Source organism: Pezoporus occidentalis, unplaced genomic scaffold (genome assembly GCF_034315485.1).
Source record: "Pezoporus occidentalis ecotype Australia unplaced genomic scaffold, CSIRO_AGI_Poc_V1 ctg118, whole genome shotgun sequence".
NCBI lineage: Eukaryota > Metazoa > Chordata > Aves > Psittaciformes > Psittacidae > Pezoporus > Pezoporus occidentalis.
The window spans coordinates 956,222-977,672 of NW_026912972.1; the positions used below are offsets into that span (position 1 = coordinate 956,222).

A 21,451-nucleotide genomic window follows, 5' to 3' on the forward strand; every position below is an offset into this window, starting at 1 on the left:
TAAACTGCTGCTCTCAGTACCTTCCTTACTATACTGAATGCTCCCACTCATTCCTAAACATGCGTTACGATAGACAGCTAAGCCAAGGCTTACATTTTCATCCACAAGCGGCACTGGCCATGAAGATGCTCACTACCAATTGCTGCCTCTAAAAAGCAATAACAGCTTCTATTTCCAAAGCTTCCTACCATCTTTCCTGGACTAGCACAAGCTCTCCAGCTTGTGCTTCATCAGTACTTTACTGCATTTACTACATTACTACCTCTACTACATTAGTACTTCAGCATGTGAGCTCTACTCCACACAGCTTAGAAGGGACTCAGCCACACTCCTCCTGCAAACCAGTTCTTTGAAGAGTTAAAAGAAGCTAAGAAGGAACTAAATAACTCACTAGAAGTAAGTCACATTAAAAGTAGTTTGAGCAGTAAATAAGACTGATGGTCTTCAAAAATTTGATTCCCTTATGTTAATTCTTACTGGATGGGACCTTTAGACATGCCTGGAAACTTTCCTTACATTCAGCTGTCCTTTTTAAAGTATTAGCTTAATTTAAGACACAAAACTATTCTTTCTAATGCAATAAAATGCATGCTTTCATTTTCCCCAGCTACTTTCATGCCATTTATTGTATCCTCCCCATACCCGACTCTCATAGTTGTCAATAACCAGAAGGGGGCAACATTTTAAACAGCATGTAAAGACAATATCGATGTTATCCATTGTCAAGCCCTTTGCCATGCTCATTGTTACCGAGTAAAAATGACCACATTGTCTCAGAGCTCCTCACTGGTACTGCTGCAAGGAAAATTTCCACTTCATCTATTTACAGAACCAAGAATTTTAATGAGTGACTCGATCAGAAAACTTCTTGTAAGCATTGAATGAAGTATTTCACTGCCATGATGCTTCAGGCTAAGCAGAGCAACTGTTCGGCAGAAACATTACTATCAACTAGGAGGAAAGGAATGCATTTGTTATTTCATGCACTGAATTTAAGCTCAGAAATAAGACCTTTCCTGAAGCATTTCAGATTCTTTATTTACCATAGAGTTGCTAAACTGGACTCAGTACATCTGCCCCAGAATGATATTTGTTCAAGCAATATGCTTAACTTAGAGACTAAAATCAAAGGACAATCCATTTAAGACAAGGGCAATGCAAAACCTTTAATCTCGTGATAAATAAAACTGAATCAGTTGTTCTTTGAAATTCAGCAAGCAAAACATGCTCTGATCCACTCGTTTCAAGGCAGCACTGTTCACTGATCCACAAGTGAGCCATGCAATTCTCTAAGAGACTGCTGCTATGGTGATGCCTCTTCAAGTGTGACCAAGGTCCAAAAAAAAACCACTGTGGAGAACATGGCAAAGAGCTCCACTGGCTGTTCTATAGCCTGTTTGGAGTGCAGGAAAGAAATGTTCCTATAGCAGAAGAATTGTTTCAAAATCAACACGAGAAAATTTAAATGCTATCAAAATTTAACTTGAATTCACTCAAGAGGTGCGTTTTTCCTGATATGGATGCTAACAGGCTGCATTACTTACATTTCTTTCCAAAGACTTTTGACTTCATAATGCAAACCCATCAGTGGGATTCACTAAGTATTTCACTTGAATTCCAAGAAACAAAGTTCATCCAGTTCCAACCCCAGCCATGGGCGGGGACACCTTCCACTAGAGCAGGTTGCTCCAAGCCCCTGTGTCCAACCTGGCCTTGAACACTGCCAGGGATGGGGCAGCCACAGCTTCTCTGGGCACTCTCAGCACCCTCACAGGGAAGAACTTCTGCCTAAGAGCTCATCTCAATCTCCCCTCTGGCAGGTTAAAACCATTCCCCTTGGCTTGTCCCTACAGGCCCTAGTCCAAAGCCCCTCTCCAGGTCTGACCAAGCATGCAGCCAAGCAGTCTACTGAAGCAGAACACGCAGTGCTCAAGGCTCACGGGAAACCCACAGGCCAAAAGACTGTTTCATCATGTGGAACTGGCACCTTTTTTAACCAAGTATCAGAAAGCATTCAGTACTACTGATGCCTGCCTAGTAACAGCAGAAGAGATGTTTTGAACTCGCATTATCTGGGTGTAAGGATGTAAGGCTTGGCATTCTGATACACTACCAGAATCTTACACGATTTTAGCCCAGTTTCCATGAAAACTAAGTACTTGCTATGTAAGTCAGGTTTATTTCTTTCAATTCTCCACAGTTTCACAGATGGATTGAGTTTTAAAACCCCCAATAAATAAATACATGAATATTTTAGAACAGAAAATTGGGCCAAAAAATTGATGTCAAACATTAAGTCACAGAAGATGAAGCGGAAAGGCCGCACTGAATTCCTAATGCTGGTTTAGATGCTTAGTCCCAGTCTCACCTACCCCCACTGATCTCATAGGAAACTGGCCTTTTATAGCTTAGCATTATGTCAACTTATCAAGAGTTAGGAACATGAAGTTTTACATTTTTTCCAGTTTATCTGGGTAATTAGGCAGCCTTTTAGGGAATGAAAGATCATGAACCACAAAGATCATGACCCGAGATCAAACAGCTCATTTCAGTATTCATATGATCCCCCTCAGATGTGTTGCCAGAATTGCACTTCCTGTGCAGAAGCTGCTCTAAGCAAAACATTCACAGAGACCCACAATATAGACGGCAGGACAAGTGCTTATTAATAAAAAAGCTTTTCATTTATCTTATTCTAAAAGAAGTAAATGTGTAATTATTTCTACAATCAGATGTTGGCTGATGAACTGTATTTAGTTTTAGTGTAAACAGCATCTCAGACATCGGAGCAAGGAGTACCTGCCCCACTTCAAACACTACTCAATAGCAAAGAATAAGCCCTACAAGGCCCAGAGCCAACATAAAAGGTGATGGGACTCCTGGATACCCACTGGCAAGTTACATCCTTCAATCCCATGTTCCTGGAAGAAGATTTTAACATCGCTTGCCAGGTACCTTTGGAGTTTCACCACACTGATACCACAGAGGAAACTCTCACCAGAACCTTCTTCTGCTTTCAATGTCACCAGAATTACTATTATAGTTCCTCATGTACAAACCAGTTCTGCACTTACCAGTGATTAATGATCACTACCCTGAAATACCCCTGTTTATCAAAAATCAGACTTGAGGATACCAGAATGATAAGACCCCACAAAATTCAACTGAAAATAGATGCATAAGCCCTTGTGTTCACTTTAACCACATGATTAGTACAGGGCCTGAGAGTAGCAGTGGCAAAGATGCTCAAACTAATGTAATTCTTCCCCACAGAAAAGATTATTCACAACAGCAATCAGTATTTCACTGTCAGAGATTATGAACAACATCTGTATCTTCTGTTCTGCAGAGGTACAACCTACTAAATCAAGACTGAGCTGCCCACAGCACAGTATTTATTTTACTACACTGTTCTACTATTAAGACATTATTCAATGAATATGGTCCCACTAAAGACAAAAATCCACAATGACCATTCACTTGCCAATCCCCTTAGAATACTATGAATATTGCAGATCATAGCAGAAACACTCCTTCTCCACCTCTAAGAGTAAAAGCTTTATCTATATTTACAGCAACAATGAGGATTTGGATTTTTTAAGCATTAAGCATGCCTGTTAAAAACACTGACAAACTGGAATGTTCTCTCTCATTAAAGAGCTCCTTCTCTTTCTTTACTACACAGTTCCCAGCACACAGGGACTTTCAATTAATCTCCCAAGTCCCTGTGAAAATGAAATGCTCCAGTTGTTCTGAGCAGTCCGAACACTCAGAAGTTTATCAACATTGCTCTTTTCCAGAGCCAGATGCTTTTAGCAGCTTGACAATATTACTTTGATACAGAAGAGTTCATAAAACCCTCAGTTCATCTGTAACTCTACCACCTATGTTTCGGTATAAATGTTAGGGCTGCCTGTTACATCCTTTTCTAGCAATCATCCATCACCTATATAAGAAAAAACAAAAAGCCCACCCTATGAAAGTGCTATTTCAGTTCTTAGCACCAAAATGTTGCTGTCCATCTCCTAAACCTTCTCCTGGAAGTTCATCTTGAACTTCTGGATGTTTCACTCACTCAGCACTGGTGAGGCGGCACCTCCAATCTTGTGTTCATCTCTAGGCCCCTCACTACCAGAGAGACATTGAGGTGCTGGAGTAGGGCTAGAAAAGGGCAATGGAGCTGGTGCAGGGCCTGGAGCACAAGTGTGATGGTGAACGGCTGAGGGACCTGGGGGTTCAGTCTGGAGAAGAGAGGGCTCAGGAGGGACCTTATCACTCCCTACAACTGCCTGACAGGAGGATGGAGCCAGGAGGGGCTGGGCTCTGCTCCCAAGGAACAAGGGACGGGACAAGAGGAAATGGGCTCAAGCTGCACCAGTGCAGGTTTAGATGGAGCTGAGGAACAATTCCTTCCCCACAGGGTGCTCAGGCATTGGAACAGGCTGCCCAGGGCAGGGCTGGAGTCACCGTCCCTGCAAGTGCTCACACACTGTGGAGACGAGGCCTCAGTGCCATGGGTTAGTGGTGGCCTTGGCAGTGCTGGGGAGCAGTTGGACTGGGTGAGCTTAAAGGGCTTTTCCAATCTGCTGATTCTGTGATTCACCATCAGGATCTCCAGTCTGAAAGGGAGCAATGTTGCTTAGAGCCACACTGACAAGAAGCTGATGAATCCCATAGCCCCAGGGCTTCTATAAAAGCCAGTATAGGATCATGTTATCCAGCTGCACTACCACACAACATAAATAGTATCAGTATGTATTTATATTTACCAAAAGCCCAAAGAACTGCCAGCAGCATTAGAGTGTCAATGGGTTTAGTTCCACTTATTCTGTGTGTGTGTGTTACTAATCATGCTCAACTACCATGTTTTGACTGATACCAAGCACAGCTGAGTTTATATTGTGCAGAATTCAATTAGTGCTCCCTGCCAACAGCAGCAAACTCTGGATTTATTTTGGGGTTTCTTGTTGCTGCTGCTGGATTTAGAGGAAGTTTCCAGACTTCTGTCTTCAGGATAAAGGAACTCGAAGCAAAAGCATGAAGTTTGGGGTATTCCAAAATGCCTCAGCAGACAGCAAGCATTGTTCATGACCACTACACTAGCATTTACTTCCACTAGCTGCTGCTGGGGTAGCAATAAGCACAAGGATTACAATTCACCTGAGCTTCCAGAAACTGGAATTAACATGGATACTCCTTATAGACAAAAAAACAACAATAACAACAAAAAAAAAAAACCAAAAATAACCCTAAATTAAAGATCCTCAAAAGCAAAGAGCTCAATTTTTTTGTTAGATGGAGTTTAGTCATCACTGATGAGAAACTTCCCATCACATCAGTATTCACTAATTTAAACAGTCATTCAGACCAACATTTAGAAAAGGCTTCTGGCATCACTGAGCCTTACCTATTGCCACTGTATTTAGAACTACAGATATTTTCTATATAAGAGGTTCCCAAATAGAAGCTCAAAGTTTAACATCACTGCAGGATTTTGTCTGCTGCATAAGGAATAGTGAAATCACAGTGTTTCAGTCAAGAAGTCCTGGCAGCCCAGGGCTTACTTTTATTGTTATCTAACTAGCTAATGAGAAACTATAGCGATATTAAACTAACTCAGAGTTGCTCAGGCCACACAAGTAATACCAGGGTCTTAAATAACTCTTCACTGCAAAGATTAAGACTCTGCTATTGACAGATCTTTAAGATGCTAAACCTCATGTTTAGAAGCATTCTTTTGTGACAGAATCACTGGAACACACAGAATTGAACTGGGGGGAATTACCAAAATGACTCTTTCAGTGCTCTGCCAGGGGAAGAGGCTGCTTCCATTACAACTATGCCATGAATCAGTACTTTTGGCTTACGAGGATTTCTTACAGAATACCTGTACCCAAACCACTCTAACAACGCTCAGCTGACATTACCAAAGCATGGCCTCACAACAAACAACCTGTCTCCAGTACTATGCTTATCACAACTGCTTATCAGCGCTGGTGAACATTCATAGAAGCACAGAGTGGCTCAGGTTGGAAGGGACCTTAAAGCTCATCCAGTTCCAACACCCTGCCACGGGCAGGGACACCTTCCACTAGAGCAGGTTGCTCCAAGCCCTGTCCAACCTGGCCCTGAACACTGCCAGGGATGGGGCAGTCACAGCTTCCTTGGGCAGCCTGGCATCAGCACTGAAGGTCTTTCTGCATGCACAAGTCAAGCTGAGGTGGTACTCAATAAATTGTTGCTAAAGCTTTAAAAGTCACTTCTTGGGCAATAAGAATCCCCCAGCATTAGGCAGTGAATCTCTCGATTCAGTTTCAATCTCTAAAAATGATCTACTGATACAGAACCCACAGACATGAGAACACATGAAGGAAATCTGTAACAGCAGACTGAGTCTCTCAGTAGCTATATTGTAACAGGAAGGTATGGAACCCATCTCATCTCTTTTACTCATGCCCTCTCCAAATCCAACGCACAGCAACAAAGCAGGTCATGAGTTTCCTGTAAGAATTGTACCAGCCTATCAAATATTCAAAAGCACTGCAGATGTCTGCAGTCCTTCCTGAAAGCCTTTTTCAGAGCACCAGAGAGGACATAGGAATTAATTAACCGTTTCCAAACATTCCACTTCTATAAACCATCACCTTTCTTCAGATGTTTTTAACTGAAAATGAGTCTGACCCTCCAAGGTTTTCAGTCCTTGATAACTATTAGCAGCATGTTTGCTTAGCCAGGCTTCCAAAAGACTGCATAGAAACTTACTGCTTTCTGCACAACCTTAAGCAGTAGCTATGTCCCACTGAAGCTTTTCTGAAAGCTCCAGGCTGCACATCAGATACACACTGCACACCAGCCACACACTGCACATCAGGTTATCACTTCCACAAGCCAAAACTGAAATACAAAAACACAGAATTACATGCACTGCATGAAGACCCTCTTCAAAATCATCAGGAATGCCTATGAATCACTTCCACTTATTAATTTACTCTACTTGCAGCATACTTAGTCATACAGTTAGTGAGTTTTCTTAAATGAGATTTCTTCCTGCCAAACACATCTCCATTTCACAGAGGCATTAGCTGAATACCAACAGAGAGGACCGACTCTTTTTCCAGCTCCAGCTGCAAGGTACCCATCTGAACAATTCTGACAGGCTGAGCTTATGGTATTCCAAGCAATCCTTTATTAATGCCTTAGTTAAGAATCGGGTTTTAGATGCCTGTTTCTAAAAGTAAGAAACGTGCCAAAGACATTATTTTCCTAATGGAAACTGTACTGGAAGCTAGAAAACATCATACCTATATTTGAAATGCTGTCTTCTTTCAGTTCCTTTGCAATGAATAACATCCTTCCCCACAACAGCAAGGTGCAGCAATCAGCTTGTGCACTACCTAGATGCACAGATGCTGCTTCAAACACATTGCCAAGACTGTAAATTCATTTGTCACAGAAGACAGAGCTCTTCAAGGTCGCAGCTTCAGCCATCCAAAGGTACACCGCTGCTTTTACATCCTACCAGGCAATAGCTTTTTCACTCTTGCATAACAGGAAGAGTTGCCAGTCACCCGTGCTTCCACCCACAGCCCTGACCGGGAGGAGCAGCCTCCTGTGTGCCCACGCTCAGCTCTCCCATGAGCTGATGGAAGAGGCTGCCAGATCAAACACTCAGAGCACAGCTCAGAGGCTTCTGCAAATACAACAGCAGCTGCTCCTGGAGTCCACGCTCTCAATATCCAGCGCCACCAAGACCCTTCTATAAGGCCTCCTATTTCCTTAACCAGGTTTAACACTGCACTCTGCATCTGCTGGCAAAAGGCTGCCTGACAGCAATTTAGTTCTTAGCCTGATAACCAGGGTAGAAGACCCCTTTCCTTAGCATGTCATTTGTCACTGCTTCAGGTGTTAGATGGGGGCTGTTTCAGGCTTCAGGAATCCCCCAAGCACATGAGAAAGTGCAGACCCCACTCAGTTTTACCAGCCTTACTGCAGAAGCCTGTTACCAAAGCACAGCCCTCACAGTGACTGAACACACTGTTGTCACTGGAAATTGGCATTGACACTTTTGCATCTACCACCACAGACTTGTTAGGGATTGAATCAGTCATCGACTCATCAGATTACCACCACAGCTGAAAACATATTCTTAGGAGCCTTCCTCTTGCACCATGACCTATCTTGAACTGTCATAGAAATTCAACCTGCCAAACAACCCAGTACAAAGTCCATGTAATTGTATCTTCTTAAGTACACCCGCACTTGGCAACAAGCCTTCCACAGATACCTTTTTGTTCATGTGTTGGTTAAGTTTCATTCAAGTCATCGCAGCCTCTTTTTTCCCTGGAGCAGCGACTGGTATTTGCGAAGTCTCAAGTTGCTAAAGTAAGCCCAGTCTGGCACTTCCCATTTCAGGAAAGGCACATCCAAGCAGGTACATCACGTCAGCAGCAGCAAGGCCTGCTATGGATTAGCAGCCTATACTAACTGCAATAGCGATGTCTCCTTAACATTTCTCACTAACTTGATCCATGTTCCATGGCCGAACCAGTTAACTTGGTCTATAATTGCAAGTTTTTCCCCTTCTACCACCTGTACTTTGTCTTGAGAACTTGATCCCTACTTCCATCTTTCCAGCTTTAGTCTAGACTCCTACGCACACCTCAGATGACCTAAAGTGGAGCAGAAACAGAGCACTAAGTGGAAAATGTTAGAGAGGCACAATATAATGTAAAGCAGAAGCCATTCTGAATATTACTTACAAAAAGTCCCTTACCTAGGTCCATCCTTTTATTTTCTCTCTTACCATGACTTTCATGGGTATGTCAGGTCAATGCACTTAAAGAACTAGTTCTGTAGTACACAAAGTAACATTTGATCTGTTACAGTCTATCTGCTATTGCAAATAAGCAGCCATCTACCTGCTTAATTCAGAAACTGAATACAAAGATCCCACAGAACTCGTGTTTATTCACTTCTCAGATTAGAAATGCCCCAGTGATTCTGTTCCAACAGAACCAACATTACTCAATAGTGCACTCTGAAGCTTTAAGCACAAACCAGCTATGACAGCTTTATATTTGTCAGATGAATTGGATGAAACGGAATAAGCCAATTTATACAAGAAAATAAGCTCAGTACAATTCTTCAGTCTTTTTCCTATCACTCAGTTTCTGCTTACTCAGCTACTAAATGGTTCAGGTCTGGCTTTTGAGTTTCTGTAGTATGAGAGGAGGTTTATGAACTCAGAGCTACTCTTATTTCCAGCTGCAAAGGTGTTCAAAACACTAGCTCCATTTGAGAACTTCCAGTTTATGGCTGAATTGCAACCATTTGGTTAATTTTTGACCCTTTAGCAAGTATCCCATAATGAGTGCATTGCTTAATGTATTTCCAGCAGTCATAACCAACCACCTAATATCTTATCCACGTTTGTCATTATCTGACGTCTAAGTCAACCTAGGTCTAAGCAGACTACATGTATTTTCCAGTTAAATATGATGTTTTAAGTACACCATTGTGCCTTTCCAAATATAAGATAATGATTTCTTAGCATTACTTATCACTTAAAGAATTCCTACTTGCTGGAATTGCTTTATAGCTGCCTAGTAAAGCATTACATTATTAGACAACTCAATGGAATTCAGTCCTCATCAGGGCTTCAAAAGCTCTTCTGCTATTATAATCTGATCAGTGTAATTCAGCTATTACTCAGCATTGTACACCAGTTTTGTTGATGCAGCAAGGGGGTGGTTTCTTTAAGCTACAGGAAAATAACTGCAAGACTAATCCTTTAGGAACAGCTTCAGTTCCACATATCCCCATCCTTACAGCAAAGCCTTCTTTGAGGGTTCTCATATACAAGACATGACAAACCAGTTCAGACCAACTATTTCAAGTCTTAAACTACCCAACTTCCACACATCAACTGGGTTCCTGCCACTCCAATGACACAAAGCTCATCCTTCCACAAACAGGCAGCTGCACTCAACTGGTTTAGGCCCAGAACTAAGTCTGAATGAAACCACAGGTTTGTTTGGAGATCTGTTTTACAAGTGCATTTGCAGGCTCCATCTCCAATCCTCACTTCCCACAGATGCCTTCACTGTGAGGTAGACCACAAAATGCACAGTCATGAACTGAACAGCTGAGCCTCCAAATACTTCAGGTTTTAAGAGTGACCTAAAATAACTCCACTGGCAAAGCAGACAGAGGGAGCTTCAGAACTGCTACCCCCATCAGCAGCATCTGATGTACCATGCTTTCTGTACACTTACCTTTTTACTACTGAAGCTGCAATCTGACCTTGTAAAAGCTTCTGATACTCGCTTAACAGCAGCAGTGGATGGACAGATATCTCCTCATGGTTGGTTCCAAAACTGTATGCTCTTGTGTCACATTTCTTTCCCAAAATAAGCGCTCTTACTGATGTAGGGCCAGCTCCCACTGTTAGCAATCACGTTAGTGCTTTCAAGCAAGCCTTTAGAAGCACTCTCAGTATAGTCCTTACAAGGTAAAGTCCACAGCAGCATTTCCTGTAGGCCCTTTCTATCCTGGCTTATGCTTCAAGCCAGTATTCAGAGTTGTCACCTATCAGCAGTTGTTCTGATAGATGTGAGGTGCTAGCAAAGCTCTATTCTTCAAGCTGCCTGCCAGAGCTTGCCTCACCCAAAGCAGCCTGGCAAAGAGATTCACCCAAACCTTAATAAAGAGATACTGAGGAACTAGTTTATGTCTTCTTTTTTCAACATGAGAATAAGCCCAGCAAGACAGACGTGCATTATTACAAAGTATTTCCAAAGCCCACTGAAATCCACAATTCAGAAAGCTGCCAAAGAAAGGGGTTTGAAATGGATGAAATTCTTGTATTTGATTCATAAGCCTCTGTTAATGTTTGGCACAGCCACTACAGCTGCCCCAACCCATGCCTCAAAATGCATATGCCCTATTCTAACAGGGGGATTCCCTTGTAGCAAGGCTGATTTATGGAGAAGAAATTGGACTAACTTCCTGGTGTCTTTAGTTTGGAACAAGAACTTCATCAATATGAGGCACGAGAAGACAAGCAAAGCCTGAATTCAACTGGATTGGTCAATTTAAGCTAAGTGCAACTGTTGAACTGAGCCCTCCCCTCACTGGAGATTATTCTTAATGGCAAGAACTTCCTGTCCTTTAAGGTGTTTTCTAACATTTCCTCCCTACCCATCAACCAACTCACACTGATCCCCTTTTCCACTTGCACAGTGCTAGAGAATGCACTAGTTCAAACCTCAGTAATACATCTCTTGCTCTAAACCTCTGAGCTGAGAAGGGTGGCTACAGATGCACCTCACTCTTGTCCTTCCATACAAACCCAAGGTACTTTTCTGAATGTGTTTATTACCTTGGGCATCCATTCACCTCCTGTTTCAGTTTCCTGCTTATCATCAGCTCTTTCATGCAAGTGTAAGCACTAATAAAAGCCTGAGACACCCTGAAGATCTTCTGGAGAAGCTCTGTCCATCTCCATCATTAGCTATTAGTGTAGAGAAGGAAACTCATCAGAAGGCTCTTTAAGAAGATGAGGGTAATAATAAGGTAGCAGCAATCAGTTATTCCAACACTTACAAGTACAATCACAGGCAGGAGAGAACAGAGTGTATCATATGGACAGCAAGCCAGAGTCACTTCAGGCTTTTTACTTTAGGTTCCTGCCTGAGTTTCAGATCAAAAATCAGACACAACTGATCCATAAAACAACTAAAACTCATTTCCAACTAACCAGCTTCAACATCACCAACTTCTTATCTGTAACAAAGCAAAAGGTAACAAGCTATTACAGCTAAGTCTTCAAATAAGTGAAGATACCAAATTCTTATGGACCTTTTCATGTACTACTCCTTTTTACATTGCACTTCAGTTGCTCAAAGTACATCTCAATTCTTCCCACTGAACAGTTATTAGGCCCAAGTCAAAATGCTTCTCTTCCTGCTCAGCCACAACAGCTTGCTCTCCATCCTTTCTCATAAATCCCATTATATCATTCTCGTAACAACAGCTCAGAGAATGCAAGAAGATCCAGTTTCTTTGCTACATTTATTATTGCAGTTATTATCCTGCAACAGTTAGAGCCAAGTGAGCATCTGACAAAGTCCTAAAAAGCATCATTGTCTAAAACCTTCTCCAAGCTCATCAGCCACAACTGATTTTAGACATGACCCAACAGTGCAGGAATTCTGGAGATCCGCAAAACCTGATGAAATAATAAAGCTCCAAGTAGCAGCCAGCAGCAAAGTCAGCTTGATCCCTGCTTCTGATCTGCATACAGATCACAGTTCATTGGCAGCTCTGTTTGCTAAATGAGGCTCTGAAGGTGTCCAACTTGAATGATAAAGCCTGGTGAACTTCTCATAAAGCACCAGGTTGGAAGGGGCCTCAAGGATCATCTGGTCCAACATTTCTTGGTAAAGCATTAGATGCCTCACCACCCTGTCCAGCCAAATCTTAACAGTGTCCAGTGTTGGGGAATCTACCACTTCCCCTGGGGAGATTACTCCAATGGCTGATTGTTCTCACTGGGAAAATATTTTCTTTAGTGTTCAACTGGATTCTCCCCAGGAGTAACTTTCACCCATCACTCCTTGTCTTTTCCATGTCCTGGAGCGTTCAGTTCAGAGTACAGTGTCATTTCTGTAGTTCAGCTGACAAGCGACTCTTGCTGTTCAGTACTATGTCCTATTTGTCCTGCTAAGCCCATAAACAAGCTGAGGCAAAGTTCCAGTTCTGAACACAGTACTTACACCAAACCCCACTTTTTCTATTGATAAACAAGCATCAGACCTAGCAGCTGGCTCAATATTTCCATGAAATAATGTAGGATTTGGCAGATTTGTTTGGAAAGATAATCCTTGCAAGTGATTACAGGATCAAGCATTCAATCAGACTTAAGCATTCAATACACACTCTGTGTCTGTTTACAAACACCTGGTAGTAATCACTTGTTCTAGACAGAAAGGAACAAGAAAAGGAGTAAGAATTGGTTCTGAAGAGCCAGTATTTCTTTCTAGGTACCTTGAGACAAATGTTACCTTCAATTACGTGACAAAGAATGGCTATTATCAGAGGCAGTCACCCATACCTGCAGCCCTGGTTCAGACAAGTGGCACTCCGCCATCCCTGTTCCTCTCCTCACACAGCTTCAGCTGCCACACAGACCACACTTAAACCAGGAGAAACACCTATGCTTCAGCTCATGCCATTAGGAAAATGATCTGATTTCTGAGGCTTCCTCAAAGTAGCCCAGTTACCTGGTTCCTTGTCCTCACACAGGCAGCAAGCTCCTCTCCCAAGCAGGTCCTTCTCTGTCACATAAGATTATGAGCATTTTCCTTACATTGAGGAAAACCTTTGAAAAGCAGCTGAAAGTTTGTGGTTCCTTTTCAGGTTTGTCGTGATAAAGACTTTAACTACAGAGATATGTGAGGATGTCCGTTCATCACCCGCACAGCAAACAGCGAAGGCATAACAAAAGCACAGCACAGAGCCTGGTTAAGGCTGCTGCTAACAGAAGACAGCACAGTTATCAGGATGATCAAAACTTAGAAGCCATTCACCAAGGAGCAGTGAAAACAAACTTTATTGCTTTTAATATCAAGATCAATCAGCTTTATATTAGAAACTAACTGTAGTATCAGTGGCTATCAGAGACCTCAATCACCAGAGCCCTTCAAGGAAAGGCTTCAGATGGGCTGAGAACACCAGGGGTAAGCACTTGGTGTCCAATTGACAGTGCTTCCCCTTATCAACACCACACAGAATCACAGATTTGTTTCGGTTGGAAAAGACCTTTAAGATAATAATGTCCAACTGTTAACCCAGCACTGCCAAGCCCACCCTAACCCATATCCCTTAGTGCTTGTGCCAGAGAGGTGGTCACCCCTTTTGGTGTCACCAAGCTTTGCCAGGAGATCAAACCCTGAATGCAGAGCGGTCCATCCACTGTGGGATGACAGATACAGGTTCACTGGTGACAGCCGCAGTAAGCTCTAAGTTAGCACTTAGACCAATTCCTACATTTCCACCTGGATGCCAGCACAAGAGATCACCTTTGACATGCTGAATCCTTGTTCCACAGGATTAGTACTTGTCTTTAATACATGCTCAGGCATAGGTATATTGCTTGAAGTTTGCACAGCCTGTGCAGTTACTTGACCTAAGTGAGCATCAGTCAAGAACTCCAGAGCCTCAACCACAACAGAATTAAACACAGAACTTGCACATAATACAGTAATTTTTACACATCTTCGGGGACTGAAAAGTCCCTTTCTTTTCAATTCTGGTAAATATGAACTGGTACTGGCATTTCAAGAACACATGCTCCAAAATTAGCAGCAGCAGTTAACAGCATGCATTTTTAAAAGGCCAACACTGCCTAGCAATAAGACAGAATGTGTTTTCATTAACCATCACCTAGAACTTGAGACCCATGTCATGTGGAAGATGCTTTAATTTCATAGAGAAGAGCATTCTTTACTTAACTGATCAGGGGTAATACTAGTCACTAACAATATGCTCAGGGAAGATGCTCACAAACTGAGCAGCAGTGAGTTCTTTAGTGAGACTTCTGTAATCCCGTTAACTAATAGCTACCTGGAATAATGTCCTAGCAACAGATCTGTCTCAGATGTTCATTGCATTCCAAAAGACACAAAAACAAAAAGCACACTTCCTCCTGTTCATGTACTCTGATTGTCCATCTGTAACACAAGTTAGAAATCACATTACCTTGTATTTGGCAACAGAGAACTTGGTTTAAACTTCACAACTCTTTCACCATTACAACATTTCTGTGCTACGATGCATTTAGAGTTCTAAATCTCACTTGGATATTTAGAATATCAACGTGATCACCACAAGTTTTAGGAAGGCAATAGCCAGAACGAGATGGAAAAACACTTGCCAGAAATGCAGCACAAAAAACACAGGGTCTGCAGCAGACACACCAGTTTGCTCTGTCATTTCCCTCCACTGAGCACTTTCTCAATAAACTAAAAACATCCCAGTATGTGCTCTGAAACCTGAGGATTTGAAAAACAGGGTACATCAAACTTCCAAGCAGGCTTAGCTTCATTGCAAGCAGAACAGCAAAGAACACTCACTGATCCACCCTACAAGACTGTGTTCTGCTCAAAAGCACTTAACACCTCAAGTTGCTAAGCCCCACACATTCCCAGCCAGTCCCATGTTCTAGATTATGATTCTCCTTTACTTACTGCTTGCAGCTACAGGTACCTTTAAGAGATGTCCACTGATCCAAAACAGCCACTTAAGGAAATTCACACTCAGTGGACTTGTTTCCCTCCATTCCCCCCAGCACAGATTGATTCAGCCAGTCCTCTGCAGTACCATTGCTTTGATAACTAGATGTTTACTTCATAGGCAGTATCATTACATGTATTTTCCACAGCATGGCACGGTCCTCCACACCCACTGACAGAAGGGGGCAAATACAGAGCAGACCAATCTCATAGTACAGACTGAAAAGACTGAGTGCAAGGACACCCAGTCAAACCTACTCAAGCACTCACACATCTATCCGTTTGCGATAAATCAGCGTTTTCCAGAGAATGTCAAGTGTCCAATGCAAAACTTCACTGACTGGTTTGGCCAACAGCTGCTCCCATAAGTGTGCAATTAATCTCAACAATAACAAATTACCACAGTCAACCATTCATTAAAGCATTACTTAAATTATACCATACCAAGCTGTCAACACAGAGCAGCATTAGCATAGAACAATATGACTTCAAGAATGTGGTGCTCCTTTCCTTTAAGCCCAGGACACAGTACACAGAATCACAGGATCAGCCAGGTTGGAAAAGCCCTTTAAGCTCACCCAGTCCAACCATTCCCCAGCACTGCCAAGGCCACCACTAACCCATGGCACTGAGGCCTCATCTCCACAGTGTGTGAACACTTGCAGGGACGGTGACTCCAGCCCTGCCCTGGGCAGCCTGTTCCAATGCCTGAGCACCCTCTGGGGAAGAAACTGTTCCTCAGCTCCAGTCATCACCCTCACAGTAAAAAACTTCTTCCTCATATCTAACCTAAATCCCCCTGTTTCAGTTTGAACACACCACCCCTGGTCCTATCACTACAGTCCCCAATGAATTGTTGCTCTTCAAAGTAATTAACTAATTACTTATTTTTTTACAGTGAGCCGGTTTCTGAAAGGGCAGAACTTGTCAAAGGAGGTGATGGGGTGGAAGGACCCTCCTCTTTTTGCAACAGTGAATTACTTGTTACAGGCTCACCCACTCCTAAGCTATACTCTCAGTGAAGATCTGTATCCATTGTCAGCAACGTTCATACATTTTTACTTCACTTTACCAAAAACCTTTCACATTCCTAGTATTATTTTCAGCTATATCTGAACTGGGAATCAAGCGGCACATCACCTCAGTCTGAATAGAAGCTGAATGGAAGGCCCAAAGAGCACAGAAATATCACCCTCGAGTCACAAACTTACCTGACTAACTTACCCTGCAAGCCTCCTGAAGACAGTTTTACGAAGCCTGGTTATTGTAGTTTTCCCCAAAGACTGTCTTAGTACTGCAGCTACTTTATTCATTATTAATCAGGCCTCAGCTGCTTCAATACATCATTTACATAAGATTAGCAATAGGCCAACTGTCAGCAAATACTTTATCCTTTGCTCAACGTAAAGCCTTCACCTCCTAGAGAGCAGACACAAAGACTAAGTTAGAATGTTTGTTTCTTTTTACCCAAGTCAGTTTGGCCACTGGATGAAAACCACCATGTTACAGCAAACCTCGCGTGCAAACAGGAAAAATCACAGAGTCACAAAGTGCACCACTAAATGGGATCAGAATTAGATTTGATATCTCAGTTATTTCAATCTGAGGTCACAATTTGTCATTAGCAAGGTGCTTTACATATTCCTTCCTACAAATCCTCCCCTGTCACACTGCACTTGAATGCAACATAAATAAAAGCAACTTGATTTATTGTCACTCCTCCGTTCAGGAAATGAACGCAGGACTCTTTCATTTTAAACACTTCAAAGCTAACTGCAAATTAATACAATTCCTGACAAGTAGATGGAAGATGCAAATTAAACAAGTGCCACAGCCTACTTGTAGCTAAAAATCTTTCCCTTTAAATCAGATGCTCATTATGGTACACTATATATCAATGGCTAAATACAGAAGTCAGACTTAAAGCTGGTAGTCGGAAGGACCAGAAGCAGAGCCAAGTCCAATGTCAGAGCCCTTCACAACACTCAAACAGATGAAAATGGTATTCTGGAAGCCTTCAGAATTCCCCTCAAGTTCTGTCATTCTGGCTTATATCCCAAAGTCTCCCAGGAAGAGCTGCTGGTCTGGAAGCATTACGACAATTTGCTGCTGCTTATTTCCAGAAGCTAACAGCCTGCAACCATCCATGAAGTCTGCTAGAGTAAAACAAACATACACTAAGGCCTCTATATTGCAGCCATCACCCCCTTTTCAATGGCCTGTTTGTCCTGCTTTGAAGCGAACACTAAGGAAAAAAAAGGTTCTTTCAAGTTTGAAAACCACTACCTATTCCATGCCTCAAGTATATATAGTTATCTTGACCATTAAACTCTATTTGTACAGCTTCATAGGCATTACTTACTTACAAGCTGCATGGTTAAAAACTAAACCCTGCACTCTCTCCCCAGGTAATGACTTCGCATCTCACATTTCTCATCAGCATAGAGGTTTCTATCTGTCCACCTTTCCAAGGAGAACATTACACCTCATACAGTTCTCATACACAACTCCCATGCACTCAAATTCCATTTGTTCTCTCTTACTTTTTGTTGTGCTCAAGACAACTATGTCCATACAGAAACAGTCTGAGCAACTGATAGAATCACAGAATGAACTAGGTTGCAAAAGACCTTGAGATCAAGTCCAAAATGATTCTAGCTCCAGGACCAGTAGCAACCACCGAATGGGCTTTCAGATCAGTCCTGGGCCATGTAGAAGTGCTTATGGAATAGCTTGGCCACGGCATTCAACACATAAATCCCACTTTGGATGGCAACAACTGGCTCTTACAAAGAGTCAACATTTTCAAGACCTTTAGTAAACGATCTTCTAAGACTCATAATTTTATGTTCTGCTTGAAAAGGCTGGACTGTTATCCAGCTATCACTTAACTATCACTGCTTTTGATTTGAGTCTGTACAAGACAGTGGTACTCCAGTACTTTGGCAATACAAAACCTGAAGGCCATAATCAGTGTTGCTACCACTCCTGCTGGTTTTCAGAGCTTTATGGACATTTAAACCATGTCTTTTCCAGTTTAAGCCTACTGCACTCATTCTCCATTTTAGCTTTTTATACTTCTAATGCTTCAACAAGCACCTGATATGCACACAAACATCTTTTTCTTCAATCCTGACATGGTCCTCCCAGGACAAACACACACCCTAAGAACAGAAGTGAAGCTAACAGGGATTAACCCAAACAGATCAAGAGTCACAAGATAGTAGAGGGGGGTTCTGGAATCATGTAATCATAGAATAGTTAGGGTTGGAAAGGACCTTAAGTTCATCTAGCTCCAACCCCCCTGACATGGGCAGGGACACCTCACACTATAGCTTTCTCCACACACATCCCCAGTGGAAGCTGTATGTTAATGACTGTACAGGGAATGTGTTCCCCAGAGGTCCTCCCTCTGCTGACATAGCTTTTTATTGATTTAAAACGTTAAGAGAGGCAGGCAAGAGACTAACACTGAGGGAATAGACACACTTCATATTCAGGCTATTTAACCATTTCTCAACACCCAGCTGTTTCAGAATCTGCTGGAGAACACATCTCAAAACTCATCCCATTTAAAACTACAAGACTTTCTCAGCATACTCGAGCCAGTTAGCTCAGGTGTTAACAACACTGATAGCACACAACATCATTACGGCCTAAACATCCTGTACACAGCCCATTAATAAGTCCCACAACCTGCACAAGACCTCTGCATTAACCTAAAGAGTTGTGTGCCAGCTTCAATATGCCACATGAGCTTTAAGGTCCCTTCCAACCCAAACCAGTCTGTGATGCTATGAAATGGATTAACATGGCACAGTAACAGAGGTCCCTCTGACAGCACCTTTCACTGAAATCAAGGAATATCAGAGGACTTCTCAAGTGGCTCACCTTAGTGTTGCTTTCTTCCAAGATGATAGTAGTTGCAGTCAAGTTTCTAGCAGGCAGCCGCTCAGCCTGAATAAACTACCTTATTGACATAGTGATTTAAAGCAAAACCCATCTGCTTTGCTCACTGCAGTTTCTGCTGCTCTGGAGGCATGTATGCATCACTGCAAATTCAAATGGCACATCACATCATTCACTAGCTAGAACTGCACAGTCAACTATCATACATATTCTACCTTTACCATACAGATAAGGGCAATGTTTCAGTTTAAGGATGGGGAAAAAAAAAAACCAGCATGCTTTGAAAAAGTATTTTTCCAGAGGCGGTTTAAACACCATGAAGAACAATGAGACTACATTAAAACCATATTACAGTGACTAAAATCATAGGATCATGGAATGATTTCAGTTGGAAGGTTCCTTAAAGCTCATCCACTCCCTACAGGCCCTTGTCCAAAGCCCCTCTCCTGGTTTCCTGTAGCCCCTTTAGGTGTTGGATGGAAAAGTACGTCAGGGCCCTCCAATTGTTTCTGTTTGTTGCTGGCCAGTGTTAAAAAACATATAATGCCTATTCTAAAACCTTTTGTCAGACAAATGGGAAAGGACTAGCAAGCAAGCAATTAGTACATGCAGCTTACATCAACCACCACAGCAATTAGCAGCATAAATCAAGCCAGCAATGCGCTAACTTCATTCACTCTATGATGCAGGAAGCAAGATGTTCCAGTAAGCAAAAGATTCCTAGCACTGTCTTTCTGTAAGCCATGTAGCAACCCTGACTTCAGCTAAAATCCTAGCTTTAAAATGCATGAAGCAGCTACCAAGGCAGATGCTCACTGTAAATATTTGTGTCCTGCCTGGCTAGCAGTGTTAGCAGCTGATTAACACCATCACTGCCTCCTTCAGGGGGTTACACACCGATGTATTCACAGCATCTTTGCCTCAAGCAAGCTGTGCCCTTTTGGCCAGCTCCACCCCACTCGAATTCAGTTTTTTCAAGAGAAGGCAACAGCAAGATCCTTCCACCCATCAACTAATGCACTGTTATCCATCTAGATGCTATTCCATGCTGTAATCTCACAGCAGCGTTTGTGAAGCTTAATTAACGCAGGTTGAAATTAGTCTTATTTTGCATGAGAAAAGTAATGAAATGAGACTGAATAGATGAGCTGTCACAGGGTAAAGGAATAGCTTTCCAGAGCTTGTTTCTATCCCATCCTGCTTTCATTTATTTAACTCCTAGAGTGAACCAACAGCAGCTTCAGATTCAAGTAACAGAACTGCCACAGAAAAGTGATAAACGATTCTAGGAGAGCCCCAATGCACTAAGGCTGCAGCTATAGATTTTCTTCACATAGAGCATACCAGTAGCATTGCCAAGTTTCATGCAAAGGTTCAGCTTCATGTCATGGACACCATCCCGTGCAGAAGCTTGCCCTGAGATCCACAGAACTTTTTCAATCCCAAATTCTAAGAGCAATCTAAGCCAAATGTTCTCTGAGCAATGTCTTTTGTAGGAAAACTACTACTGAGCCTATAATCACAGCATCAAAAAAGAAAGTAATCCTATGAAGACTTTAGTGTGTATTAAAAGCACTAACAAAACATTACTAGAAAAGCATTTATAAACTCTATCACACCTTTGATTGATTTTATGCTCAGGAAAGCAAAGGAGCATTACTTTTCTTCACTGTCATTATTCCTTAGTTTTGATGGTTGACACTTGCACCTGGGGAACACAAGCAGGGATACTTTCTCTCCAGGAGCAGAGCTGGTGCAATTCATAACAAAAAGATTTGCAGCTGCTTTATCAGCATTCTATCAAATGCCATACCTATCAAGATTTTTTCAAGCTATCATTCTATGTTTAGTGCTGAACAGTGGAGTTATCCAAATCAGAGATATACAGCCCATCTTTCTCTCAGGAGCTTGATACCCATTTCTAACTATGCCTCCAATACTATCTAGAACAGCAGGCATGAGGATGTATGTCAATTTAGCGACCTCCTATCCGACTTTCACCTATTTATCTTATTGCTTAGTATCTCTGAGGAAATTCACTGCTATCTCCCTGCTACGCTCACCTTCCATGTTAGCACAAATCCATATGCCAGCCACCTCCTTATTTAAGCATCCTGAGACACTGGCATTAGTGACCAAGCGATGCACAAAGCCCTGCTGTGGTTCACAACTGGTTAACTGGGACACACAGACATTAGCCAAGTGAAGTGGTATACATTTAAATGCCTGCTGTCTGGGCACTCAGAGTG

General features: G+C 42.2%; 1 protein-coding gene across 5 annotated transcripts in view; it reads right to left on the reverse strand.

Annotated features, from left to right (window-relative positions):
- The window catches only part of AGAP1 (ArfGAP with GTPase domain, ankyrin repeat and PH domain 1), a 320,146-nt gene that overhangs the window by 289,298 nt on the left and 9,397 nt on the right, over nt 1-21,451 (reverse strand). The window contains exon 1 of one of the 5 annotated variants that reach the window (XM_062642596.1): nt 7,302-7,526. The exons of the other annotated variants lie outside the window; for them this stretch is intronic. Within the exon in view, the coding sequence (XP_062498580.1) occupies nt 7,302-7,350 (49 nt within the window). The 5' untranslated portion in view covers nt 7,351-7,526. Of the gene's footprint in view, nt 1-7,301; nt 7,527-21,451 lie in introns of those variants that run through there. 5 annotated transcript variants of the gene reach the window in all.